The 12,876-nt window shown below is 42.7% G+C and overlaps 1 protein-coding gene across 1 annotated transcript in view; it reads left to right on the top strand.

Annotated features, from left to right (window-relative positions):
- LOC147880787 (Lojap-related protein) overlaps positions 1 to 12,876 on the top strand; it is a 54,344-nt gene that overhangs the window by 21,951 nt on the left and 19,517 nt on the right. The window contains exons 3-4 of the mRNA XM_087370879.1: positions 3,150 to 3,234; positions 3,360 to 3,457. Coding sequence (XP_087227005.1) covers positions 3,150 to 3,234; positions 3,360 to 3,457 — 183 coding nt within the window. The remainder of the gene's footprint in view (positions 1 to 3,149; positions 3,235 to 3,359; positions 3,458 to 12,876) is intronic.

Raw genomic sequence — 12,876 nt, 5'->3', positions numbered from 1 at the left:
GCTGGGAAACAACTGCTTAAAAGTCCAAAAATAATATTGGAGAGTGCATCCTACAATTGATACGCTTTTTTCAATCGTTTATGATTCTACTTTCAGCACATAGGTGTTTAGACAGTCGTGAACATTTATTCATAAGAGACAAAAGGGGCCTTATTGATAGGTTACTCTAGGCCACCATTTATGTGCAATTGGTATATGTAACGGTAAGAAGTAATTTATTCCATTTAAAACAAATTAAACCAAAAGTGGGAGAGTGAGTTGGCCTCTACTTGTTCGATGTACTCTTTGGCGGGATGATTGGGGTTGTCGGTCTCTTCGTGGGACAGTTGAAGGTGTCAGGGAGGAATGGTCGGGTATGGAGAACCCTTGTGGATGTGCGAAGTGTCATTAGTCTCGTACGGCATGTTGGTAATTTAATACCAGGTGGAGGGTGATCCAGTAAGGTAGTCAATCAACTTGTAACTTCACTGGTGTGAAGTCCACCCCATGCACTAGCTTCCAACTTCCTGTCATTGAATGTGACTGATGGATACTGAAGATCCATGGCCATGCTGAAGATGGCAGAGAACCATATTGAAGATGGTGCATGAAGCTAGCCTTTACTAATCAAAGGGTGGTGAGATCCACTTTAACCACAGCATACACAGTAAATAATCAAATTATTAATCACCACAAATTAAATCACAGGGAGCTAGAGCGCTCCTACTCATAAACAAAGACACCAATTGGCCCCAAACACTGGCACCCCTTGCTGTATTTCTTTAATATTCATATAAATCCAAAAGGCTGATTACAAGGTCTCCTAAAAGCTGCACCACAAGCAAATCACTGCCCATAGACTTCCAACAGCCCTGGAGCAGTCCAAAGGTAGCTCCAAAACAAGTCGTCCCACCTGAAAAAGGTCCAAAATCAGCAGCAACTGGCAGGAATCAGCCAGAAAGCATTTCACCCCATCTTCTGTAGCCTGTCTACAGCCCGGGAAGCAAGCCCGGGAAGCAATCATATGAATCGCTTCTCCTTCTGGAGACCAGAAATCAGTGAAATCTGCCTGTAGGAGAAATCGCCATGCTCCTGGAACCCAGGAAGCATTTCACCCCATCTTCTGTAGCCTGTCTACAGCCCGGGAAGAAATCATATGAATCGCTTCTCCTTCTGGAGACCAGAAATCAGTGAAATCTGCCTGTAGGAGAAATCGCCATGCTCCTGGAACCCAGAAACAGCAAAATCCAGCCTGTGGAGAAATCACAATTCTTCCTGGAAGCTTTCAGCAGCAGAAACAGCATCCAAACAAGTCGCCCACCAGCCCTGAGGTCACCAGCAGCAGCAAAAGTCCAAAATCCAGCCTTGAAACAGGTTGCCTAGCTCCAGATCCCCTCCAGGGAAAATTGCAATGGATTTTCTCTATTTTGGCTTGCTTTTTGGCCTCCTGCATGCCAAACAGGTGTCCTGAGCTGATTTTGGAGCCCCGTGCAAAAAATAGCAATTTTTAATTGCACCATTCTTTTGCCCCTTTGTTGCACACACTGGTCGTAGGAATTAATTGCCTGGTAATTGGCCTGCACATTCACAATTTCCAAGGGTCCGCTAGGAATTTTAATTCCCCAAGTCCCGCACACGTGGCCAGACTTCCGCGCCCCAGAGACCCAAGGCAATCACACGTAATTTATAGTAGTCGCAAATCAAAAATCCCATAAATTCACGTCCTTGTGACAGTGCATCACACTGAAGGTATTGGTCGCGCTGAAGGCGAAAGCAATAAGAGCTCTGAAGTCTGGAAAAAGGTCACACTGGAGGTGACAAGTGCTATATTGAAGATAGCATGCATGGTGATCAGCCATGAAAGAGAGTACTCCAGCAGAAGGTGCTTGGCTAGGATGTGAATCCTGCAATCAGAACTCACATAGAAGAATACACGTGTGATTAGTAATAAGAGATCTCAATAATGGAAAATAGAAAATGTGGCCAGAAGAAAGAACCATGGTCACAGTCAAGGGTCGAGAGAGAGGGCGAGAGTGTGTCCGGTTATAGTCTCAAATGTGGAAAATGATTTTAATGGCGAATATGTGCATTGCTGCTTAATTCTGGCTGTACTTTAGACTTCCAAGTCCCACAATTCTTATTCATAAACCTCAGAACAACTAAGAATGAAAGCGAGATATGTGCATTGTTCATCATTGATGGGTGTTTTCATAACTTTGGAGTCTCCTAATTTCTTATGCATAACCACAAAACAAGGACTATGAATTAAAGCTCAAATCTCAGGACTGAATGGTCAATGTTCAAATCATTGCAGTTTGCTCAAGATTAAAAACAGAAACCATCATGAAGACCTTAGTATATGCAAAAAAAGGCAATGTTTGATTACAGTCGATCATGCATCCAGTCACACTTTTTGGTATGAAGTAGGTGTAAAAGTTCATAATCATAAGATTGTTTTTTTTTTTTGGGTAGTTATAAAATGCCCAAATTGTTCTGATATCTGCCTTTGTATTTTGGATGGTGTAAAGGAACAGAGAGACCATTGTATCTTATAACTCAATGTATTATGCCATTGCTATCTTGTTTGAATAAAAAATATTATTTATAATGGTTTTTTTGCTGTGGATGTATCTTGATACAGATTAAGAAAAAATCACACATTGGATAAACCACAGAACAACTAAGAATGAAAGCCAGATATGTGCATTGTTCATCATTGATGGGTGTTTTCATAACTTTGGAGTCTCCTAATTTCTTATGCATAACCACAAAACAAGTGTCAAGGACTATGAATTAAAGCTCAAATCTCAGGACTGAACGGTCAATGTTCAAATCATTGCAGTTTGCTCAAGATTAGAAACAGAAACCATCATGAAGACCTTAGTATATGCAAAAAAAGGCAATGTTTGATTACAGTCGATCATGCATCCAGTCACACACTTTTTTGTATGAAGTAGGTATAAAAGTTCATAATCATAAGATTGTTTTTTTTTTTTGGTAGTTATAAAATGCCCAAATTGTTCTGATATCTGCCTTTGTATTTTGGATGGTGTAGAGGAACAGAGAGACCATTGTATCTTATAACTCAATCTATTATGCCATTGCTATCTTGTTTGAATAAAAAATATTATTTATAATGGTTTTTTTGCTGTGGATGTATCTTGACACAGATTAAGAAAAAACCACACATTGATCCAACACTATATCCAACTATTGAGGGGCAAGTAGGAGGAAGATGGCTTATAGTGGACTGCGGTAAGACAAGTTCTCATCTATAATTTGTGACTTTCGCAGTTTGGTTAGATGAGATGTGATCAGAGATTTGAACAATTTTCTTGAGGACAATGTTTGACAAGTCTGTACTTACGTTCCTTTAACAGGAAATATCGTTGTCCATACTCTCAACGAAGAATCAAGGGCTTACTACAAGCTAGAGAATTTATGGACACAGGATGTGAAACCTACAGCGGCTGATCAGGTAGTATAATTTATTTATTTTTTTGGGGTTACTCCCTCTGTCTCTGTGCCTTGTTCTCACAAGAGCATAAGTTATGCTTTGCCTTGGGTGGCTTTGCTTAAACCAGAGCATAAGTTATGTACGTGCTGCCAGTTTGTCTTCTGCTTGGCTATTTCATCTACCTTATACTTGGTAGATATTTTGTTGCATGTTCCATCTTTTGCTTTATATTGGCAGTGTCACAGTCTGGTTTGCAATATGCAAGTACCTATAGATTTTGCAATTTCCATTATGCTCACATTATTTTTAATGTATGTATCTTTCTTGATTGTGCACAGTACTTGCTATCCTCACACTCTTTGTTAGGTTTAATATTTATAAACCAGCCAACAACATATTTTGAGAAACAAGTAGCAGTCTCATACCTCACATGTTAGAGTAGCGTGGAGGGAGATACGCAGAGCATTTCTTATTCACGTGTCATCTCTAGCTACTCCATGGAAGTCTCCTAATGTTGTGAAATTCTTTTATTATTATTATTATTTGTTTTTGGGGGGGGCGGGGGAAGATCCAAACAGCAGGTTGTGAGCCCTTATGGAATGGACAGAGGTGGGTCTCATGCCTTGCATGTCGGGTAGTAGAGGGCCACATGTAGGTAGGGTGCATGGATATGGCAGTCGGCAGCAGCAGTCAGCAGCTGTCCTTGTGGGGCAGCACGCAGTCTATCAGGCCTGGCTCAGTGCACAGGAGCAGCAGCTAGTGGGAGCAGGACAGGGGGTATGTATAGCCTCCTGCAGGTTGGTGAGATGAGCAGCAGGTTGGCTGACCTGTAGGGGTTCCCTGCCTATAAAGGCCATTGAGGACAGATCTGCAGCAGTCTACATTGAGGGAAACTGTCTGCTGTAAGGCCTTTGTGCTGTGGGCAACAGTTCCTGCTCATGGGTTTAGGCACTGGTCAGTACATAGAGATCAGGTTTCCAGCAATCAGACAGAAGCAGTGATCATTCCACAAGCACCGCATGATGCTTTCTCTGTTCAGCCCTGGAATGATGAAGCTACAACGCTGCCAGGATCAGCAAAATGCAGGAACGCGACTACCTCATTCATGAGTCCGACCGCCAAGCGACATCAATCCAATAATGGCTTACCTTGAGAAGGTCTGTTTCCAGTGCTATGAGGGCAAGACAGACTCATTGACCTACCACCCGGATCAGTCAGTTTGACAGCGACATTATGGTTCAATGAAGGATGATAAGCAGGGGTCTCTACTCGCATCTATGCACTTGCTTGGCTAGGCAGTGATTGTTGATAATTGGCGCGGTCACTTTTATAAGTGCCACCTGCATTAGGAGCCGGTGTTCTGAGGGAGCCCCATCCCTCAGTCATATAACAGCCTCATCCCTAGAATGGATCCGAGGTATTGAAATCTCCGTTCTCCAAGGCTTTATATGCCTTGACATCGGCTACCCACTTTTAGGCCCTTGTGGACATTGCCACATGTCCTTCCAAGGGTGAGGTTTTTTAGCCCCTTTTTAGCACTGGCAGCTCATCCACGCTCATGATTGCACATATTTCAACAGCCCCCCATGAGTCGGGTTCTAACTCTCCATTAACTTTGTCCTCATGTGCTCCCTTTGCGATACGTGGGCTCCAATTTTGTTATCAGCTTCATGCTGCAGCGCATGCATTTGCACATGCTCTATTTCAGAGACATGCTGCTTCTTGATCCTCCAGCTTTCAATTTGTTTGAATGTTCTTGGTTGCATGCTGGCATATGTTTGGGTTCACGATTCTCTTGTGTGGGCAACGGGCTTCTTTGGAAGACTTTGGGTTTCACACTTTAGTTATGTGTGAATTGTTGGATGCGGGAAGCAATGGAAACAGAGTGGAATGCAAGTGAGCAAACAACAAGTTGAAGGGACACGAAGTACTTGCAAATGGATAATGAGAAACTACAAAGGGGTGGTCTGTATGGCCCCAAAGTCAACCATATGGTTGACCATTGAAGTCAACCTGAGGGTTGACTGAGTCCTAAGACTCGCCTACAAGGCCATACCAAGGCTAAGTGCTAACAAACCCCCCTCCGTGGTATGGCTGAAGTATCCTAGATACATCTTAGGTAAACCTAGAAACTATATCATGGTTGCACATAGTCGTCCAAAAATATAGCAACCTATGATCGTACAGGGAGATCAACATCACGTTATAAATGGTGCCAAGTGTAAGGCATGCTGAAAAGCCTCAAACTTGGGCTGTGATAGAGTCTTTGTGAAGAGATATGCTAAGTTGTCCTCCGTGGGAACATAGGAGAACTGTATTTCTCCAGCTGACAGTCGCTCTCGAACATAATGATAATGAACCTCAATGTGCTTTGTGCCCGCTTGAAATATTGGGTTTCTTGCAATAGCCAAAGTACTCCGATTGTCAGTGTAGATGGTAGTAGAAGCTGGCTGGCTAATGTTAAGATCTGCGAGTAGCTTATGGAGCCAGACACTCTCTACTGTGGCTGTAAAGGCTGCCTTGTATTCAGCTTCACAACTAGAAGTAGCCACTCTAGGCTGCTTTTGAACTATGAAATGCATGAGGATCCAAGCATGAAACAAATTGCCACTGTGTGACACTCTCGTTTAGTGCTAGCCTTCGTCATGGCTGAGTTTTCCCTTCACCTCCGGAGTGCCGACAGAAACTCAGTACGAAGACTTTGTATAAATGGGTGCTCAAGTATGTGTGGGTGTGTGGATTTGTATCTGTGAGAGCATACTTTTATACTATGGTCTACACCCACTGTTGGGCGCTGATGACGTCAGTGGGGATGTCATAGTAGCTAGTCCCTGCTATGCGTGATGGAGTTTATGGTTTTCAATCTTATGAGTGACTATCGTGAGATTGAAACTGCACTATGTTGTGTTTTTAGAGGATGAGTTTGGGAATGTTCCTGGATTCATCTAGGTATACACTCTCGTGTCATAACAACCTTGCCAGTCACTGTCCATGAAAGCATCCAAGATTAGTGGAGAATCTGTTACGTCAACTATAATACCGTGTGACCACGGTATAAGGCGGGAAGCCAGAGGGCTTGACAGCACTTGCATTAATAGGGCCTAAAGGGCTTAGATCTAGGGTCACGCCTAGGTCTAGGCATTTATGAGGTGGTGCATAAGAAGTCCTAGAGAGGGCTATAAAGAGAGGAGTCCCTTGTGGGACATGTGGCACCAAAGTTGGAGGCCAAGTGGCAAGTGCTGGGCTAGGAGGGAGGATTCTAGAGGGAGCTAAAAAAAGAAAGGAGGTTTAGGGGGCTCCAAGAGAAGGGAATACGTGGTCGGGTGGATTATCACAGTAGAAGCCCTCGAGGTTTGAGGACCCGCAACATTGGTATCAGAGCCCATTTTCAAAATCCGTAGAGCCTCAACTACTGATAGTCTGCTATGACGCTGAATTGAAGCACTCTGTTGGATGTTGGAGGGCTACGCCATCGTCGCTGAGCAGGGCTATGGAGCCGTCGCACGCTGTTGTGAGTTTATCAAGGAATCGTGAGAGACAAGTGCGACTCGGTTCGGTTGTTAGTTGTTGCAGCGATTCAGCCCTCGATTACTCTAAGAGTTAGAGCTCTAGACTCCCGAGGACTAATCAAAGCCACTATTTACACCATAATTGAGACTCGGGAGTATCTTGTACGTGCCGCGCAGCGCTTGAACAAAAGCCAAGGGACTAAAGGGAGAGCGGATTGCCATCATTATTACTATGGGACCAGAGTGTCAGAGTTTCATAGAAGCGAAAACATGTAGTGCGCAGGCGGCAGAAGCAAGGCAGCGTAGGCTTACGGAGAAGGAGCAGGAGCAAGGCAGTGTAGGCTCTATAATTACGATGACTTGAAGCTGCTTGAAGGACATTGGAGAACTGCGAGGTGAAGAAGCGGCTTAATACACATTGCACAAGTTAAGTCGACTTCTCGGAAGAAGGATTTGGTATCTTCATCGACCTGCAGAGTAGCAGCAGTACAGAGAAGATAGCCACGTCATTTTTTCTAAAGGTCCAAAGCTTGGGGGGGGGGGGGGGGACGCATCTTCTAAGGCTATTTTAGCCTTTAAAGAAAGCCACCTCAACCCTCTCTTTTTATCCCTCTTCCTCAAGGTCCAAAAAATTTTGTTTTCTCACCTCCTCTTTCTCCCAACCTTCTAAGATCCTCTTCATCCCTTTCTCCAATCTCTTGAACCTTGTCATAATCAAAACAAGAATGCGGGATTAAGAAGTTCGAGATCGAGGGAAACGGAAGAAGCGCGATCGAAGAATTGTGAATTGAAAGAAAGTGAGAAAGCACGAATCAAAGAAAGTGAGACGACTTCAAAGACAAAATCCAGCGCCTCGAACAAATACCAGGAAAGTGGACATCACATTCTTCTCTATGATATAAAGTGCTTTGCTTTATACTTTCTGAAAAATATACATTTTTAAAATAACAACTCCAGAAAGGGATGGTATGAATAGGGAGGCCGAGGAAAGGGCTAGAAAGGGAAAAGCAATAGTTAGAGAGAAAATACATGAGGAGGTACAAACTGAAACTCAAGAGAATAATGTAAAAATGGAGGATATTGATTATGGTGATTATGGAATTCCGTATGCGGAATTCACTAAACTTGAAACTCGAACGCACAATATAGAAACACAGTTAGGGATTATCAGTGAAACATTAAAAACCCTAGCTGAAGCTATAACTAAGATAGCCGATTCTCAATCGGTATCTATTACTAAAAAATCACCGATTCCTCCTAATCAAGTTGAGAGGTCTACCTCTCGACTTAGAGAAACCTCGAACATCCTTAAGGACTTAAAACCGCCAATTTTCAATGGGGAAGAAAAGGAGCGTAATAAAGATGCGATTAATACGTTCTTGCAAAAATGGCAAGACTTTCATCGACTCAGGAATACACCTCCTGAAAATCAAGTCGTGGAAGCAAGTCTTTCCCTTGGAAATAAAGCCTATAAATGATGGATGAGCCTCAGGGAGAGTGATAAAATTCCTAGATATTGGACTGAGTTTGAACAAGCCTTCCTAAAAGAGTTTTTACCGGAAAATGAATTAGAAAGAGGGTGGGAGGCTTGGGACAATTGTACTATACACTCTAGTCTAGTACATAGCGAATTATAGGGAGGCAGTCCTTAAGCTGAAGGGAATTGATGAATTCCAAAAGATAAGGGGTTTCGTGAGAGGTCTCAAAGACACTTATAAGGTTGAGGTGAAAAGAAATTCTCCAAAAACCTTTGAGGAAGCCATTAAGTATGCCCAAATATATGATGATACGATGGGGAAATTCAGAATTGGAACTTCGGAGCAAACAGGTTTTGTTCCAAAGTTCAATAAATTTTCCAATTTGAAAAGGAAGGGGCACTTTAAGAAGGAGGTTCCTCAGGCACCACCTACGAAATGGATAGGTTTCGAATTGATACTTAATCTATATCCTTATAGGGACAAAAAGATATGTAATATTTAAGTTAGAGTGAATAAAGAGAAATATAAGTCAAGATACTAAAAGGAAATTCAAAACATAAACATCTTGGATTCTTAAAAAAACGGGGCAAAAACGCTTATTTTGATTTGGGCGAAACAAAGGTTTCGTTGAGAGTGTTTTGTCCTATTTTAAAACGTTTCATTTGTTTCGCGTTTCGAGGTTTCGAATAGGACGAAACGGGTTTTCATGTGACTATGACTTGGTCACACGAACGTCCTCCTAAATGCTTGTCAGGCTCCATAACGCTTGGGTTTTCAGTCCCACTTGATACTTGCAATTAACAACTAAAACGCACAACCATGGTACCCATTAATGGTTACCGCTTTTGCATGCAATTAGACCATAGAGTAATCCTAGTCACTGATGGGTGTCCCCACTGAACAAAAACACATGAACAAAACATAGAACACAATTCTTGGTCGACCAAGGTCAACCCTCTTGGTCGACCAAGGTCAACCCTCTTGGTCGTAATTAAGGGGCTTGATCATTAATTAGAGCGCCTTAATTATGGCCAAGTCTCTCCAACCTGCCGCACCTTGGTTAACGAGGTTAACCCTCTTGGGGTGAGCCAAGTCTCCTTTACCAAAGTCAACACTCTGTGATCGAAGTCAACACTTTAATTGCTTGGTTAACCGTAGTTAACCATCTTGGTCGAAGCCAGATCTTCCTAACCAAGGTTAAGTATCTTTGACCAGAGTCAAGAATTTGACCAAATGAAAGTAACTCTTTGAACATAATTAAATAAAAGAAAAGAACTCATTAATTATGATCAATAAAAGGTCAACTTATGCTTTGACTTTGGAATATTTACATTACCAATGCAAAAACTCTGAAGAAGACGGGGGACTTCAAATCCTTTAAGGGGACTGAAAATCCTGAAAGTTGTAGTAGCCAATTAGAGTGTGATGAAACTGTGCCACGAGAGCCCAAAGCCTTTATGATGCAAAAACTCAGCCTTTATGCAAAAGCTCCTTTTCATGGAAATTCCTGTGCTTTAACGTTTTTCTTCACTGCTCCATACTTCTACAATGAGTCTCTTGCTCTGTCTCTCACTTCCTCTCTCTACACAGCACTAGGGCCCAGGACAACATGTCGGGCTGGAACCCCCCCGAAGCTCTTTATTACTTGAGAGAAAACTAACGTGAAGTGATTACATGAGCTCTCGGGCTCTCTTTCTTGGCAACATGCCACTTGTCAAATTTCCTAACAAAAAACTAGTTATATGCCACTAAAGGGCAATTTTTGGAGTCCTCAAAGCACTTTGTCACGGGAACGTCCTCCTAGATGCTTGTTAGGCTCCATAGTGCTTGGGTTTTCAGTCCCACTTGATACTTGCAATTAACAACTAAAGCGCACAACCATGGTATCCATTAACGGTTAGCGCTTTTGCATGCAATTAGACCATAGAGTAATCCTAGTCACTTGTGGGCGTCCCCATTAAACAAAAACACATGAACAAAACATAGAACACAATTCTTAGTCGACTGAGGTCAACCCTCTTGGTCGTAATTAAGGGCTAAGTCTCTCCAACTGAAGTTGGCACACTTTGGTTAACGAGGTTAACCCTCCTGGCGTGAGCCAAGTCTCGTTTACCGGAGTTGGTACTCTAATTGCTTGGTTAACCGTGATTAACCATCTTGGCCGAAGACAGATCTTCCTAGCCGAGGTTAGGCTTACTTAACCGAGGTTAAGTATCTTTGACCGGAGTCAAGACTTTGACCCAATGAAAGTAACTCTTTGAACATAATTAAATAAAACAAGAACTCATGAATTATGATCAATAAATGGTCAACTTATGCTTTACAGCTTGGTGAGAGTTCAGCTCTCATTGCCTGCATCCATTCATGACTTTCAAATGCATCTTTATTACATAAAGGCTCCTCATTACAGGTAGTGGCAATCAATGCAACATTCAGCTCAAGCAAATTGCCATGCGTCTGTTTTTGTTCCCCTGTCAACATTCAGCTCAAGTAATTCGCCATGCATCTGTTTTTGTTCCCCTCTGGTGCGGACAACCAAGGGTGCATCTTGCTTGTTGTCCCCGAGGGTATCCAAAAGCCAATGAGGGACTGATTTTTGACAGCCTCTCCTCTTCAACTGCTTGCTCGATAGCATGGCCATCTGATGGTGGAAAATCAGGCTGAGCAGGAGCAACAAGAGGAGGATTGGAGCTGCTAGAAGCATGTTGCACTGTTTCTTTTGTATCTGTGAAAGGCAGAATAGAATCAAATACATCAGAGGCTTCCACTGAAGGCTGTGTTTTACAGTTCCGCCAAGGTAAAGGGGCATGCTCATCAAAAACCACGTCCCTACTGACAATCACCTTGCATGTGCTAGGCTGAAACAACTTGTAACCTTTGCTGTGTGAGCTGTAGCCAATGAAGATGCATTTGACAGCCTTATCATCAAGCTTATGCCTTAACTAAGAGGGTAACATGCACATACGCAAGAGACCCAAACACCCACATGTGAGAAATGACGGGCTTACAACCTATCCATGCTTCATAGGAAGTCATGGTCTTCAATGCCCGAGTGGGTGCTCGGTTGAGCACATAGTTGGCACACATAATTGCATCCAACCAGAATTTATTGGGCAAAGACTTTCCCTTAAGCATGCACCTGTACATTTCTGTTTCTGTTCTATTCTTGCACTCGGCAAGTCTATTTTGTTGCGGAGTGTAGGTCACTGTGCACTGATGAATGAAACCCCGGGGCTTTCAAAAAATAAAAAAGTTCTTGGGACACGTACTCACCCCCTTGTCAGTGCCGAAGGTCAAGAGTTTCTCCCCACTGTCATTCTTTGCCTAGGCAATCCAATGCTTGAAGCAAGAGAAGACATCTGACTTCAGCTTCATGGGATATATTAAAGTGAACCTGGTGAAGTCATCTATAAAAGTAACAAAGTAATAGTACCCCCCAAGTAATGCCGTCCGCATCAGTCCACACACATCACTATGTACGAGATGCAACTTCCGGGATCCACCAAGGGTCCCGTCCTTGGGAAATGGAATTTGCTAAACTAGCAGCCTTCACATACATGTTTTTTAAGTGCATGCATGGGTGGAAGATCTACAACCATGTCATGTGAATGCTTCTTCACCAAACTGTTGAAGTTGAGATGTCCCAATCTTTCATGCCATAGATGTGCATCAGAAATTACAGATTTAGCCACGGCATTAGCTTCTATAGCAGCCTGTTGTGCATATATGTCAAGATGATATAGTCCTCTATCAAGTGTTCCAGTAAGTACAATATAGTTGTCATACCGATTATCATAAACGGCACATCGATAACCATAAAAAAGAACTCTGAAGGCATGTGTGCAGATGGTTGAGATAGAAATCAGATTCTTTTTATACCTGAACATATAAAGCTTCCACAAGTGGAGTGGTATCACCTGACGTAGTGACAATCACTTGACCAATCCCTTTCACCGGATATGCTACATTGTTTGCCCAAGTGACAATGCCCCCCTTTGGAACACCACTCAATGTGTGAAAGAGATTTTTGCAAGAAGTGATGTGCTTGGAAGCACCACTATCAAAGTACCAGTCTAATGCAAAATCTGAGGCTGAAAAAGCTGAATCATGCAGAGTAGGATTATAATGACACTCTACAATAAATGCCCACTCATCATGAGCAAGATTGGCTGCCTCTTTATTTGTGACATTAGCAGTTGGAGTATTTGTGACAACAAGACCTTGCTGTCCTGGCTGTCTTTGCTTCTTCTTCTTCTTGCTCCTCCTTGCAAAAGTAGGGAAACAAGCTGATCGAAAGAATAGTGGTTGGGGTTACCCATGGCCACTAGTCTAAGTGGTGTAGCAAATCCTTGATATGAGTTAGGGAGTCCATCGAGTTTGGTACAATCTCATCAACATTGATGAGCTGCTCTCTGAAGTCTTTTGACTTGTGTAAAATAGGCATCCATGCTGC

Source organism: Dipteris shenzhenensis, chromosome 32 (assembly GCF_047967505.1).
Source record: "Dipteris shenzhenensis isolate YYH24624 ecotype China chromosome 32, Dip_SZ_1.0, whole genome shotgun sequence".
Taxonomy (NCBI): domain Eukaryota; kingdom Viridiplantae; phylum Streptophyta; class Polypodiopsida; order Gleicheniales; family Dipteridaceae; genus Dipteris; species Dipteris shenzhenensis.
The sequence above is the reverse complement of the archived record's forward strand: the minus strand, read 5'-3'. Positions and strand labels throughout refer to the sequence as shown.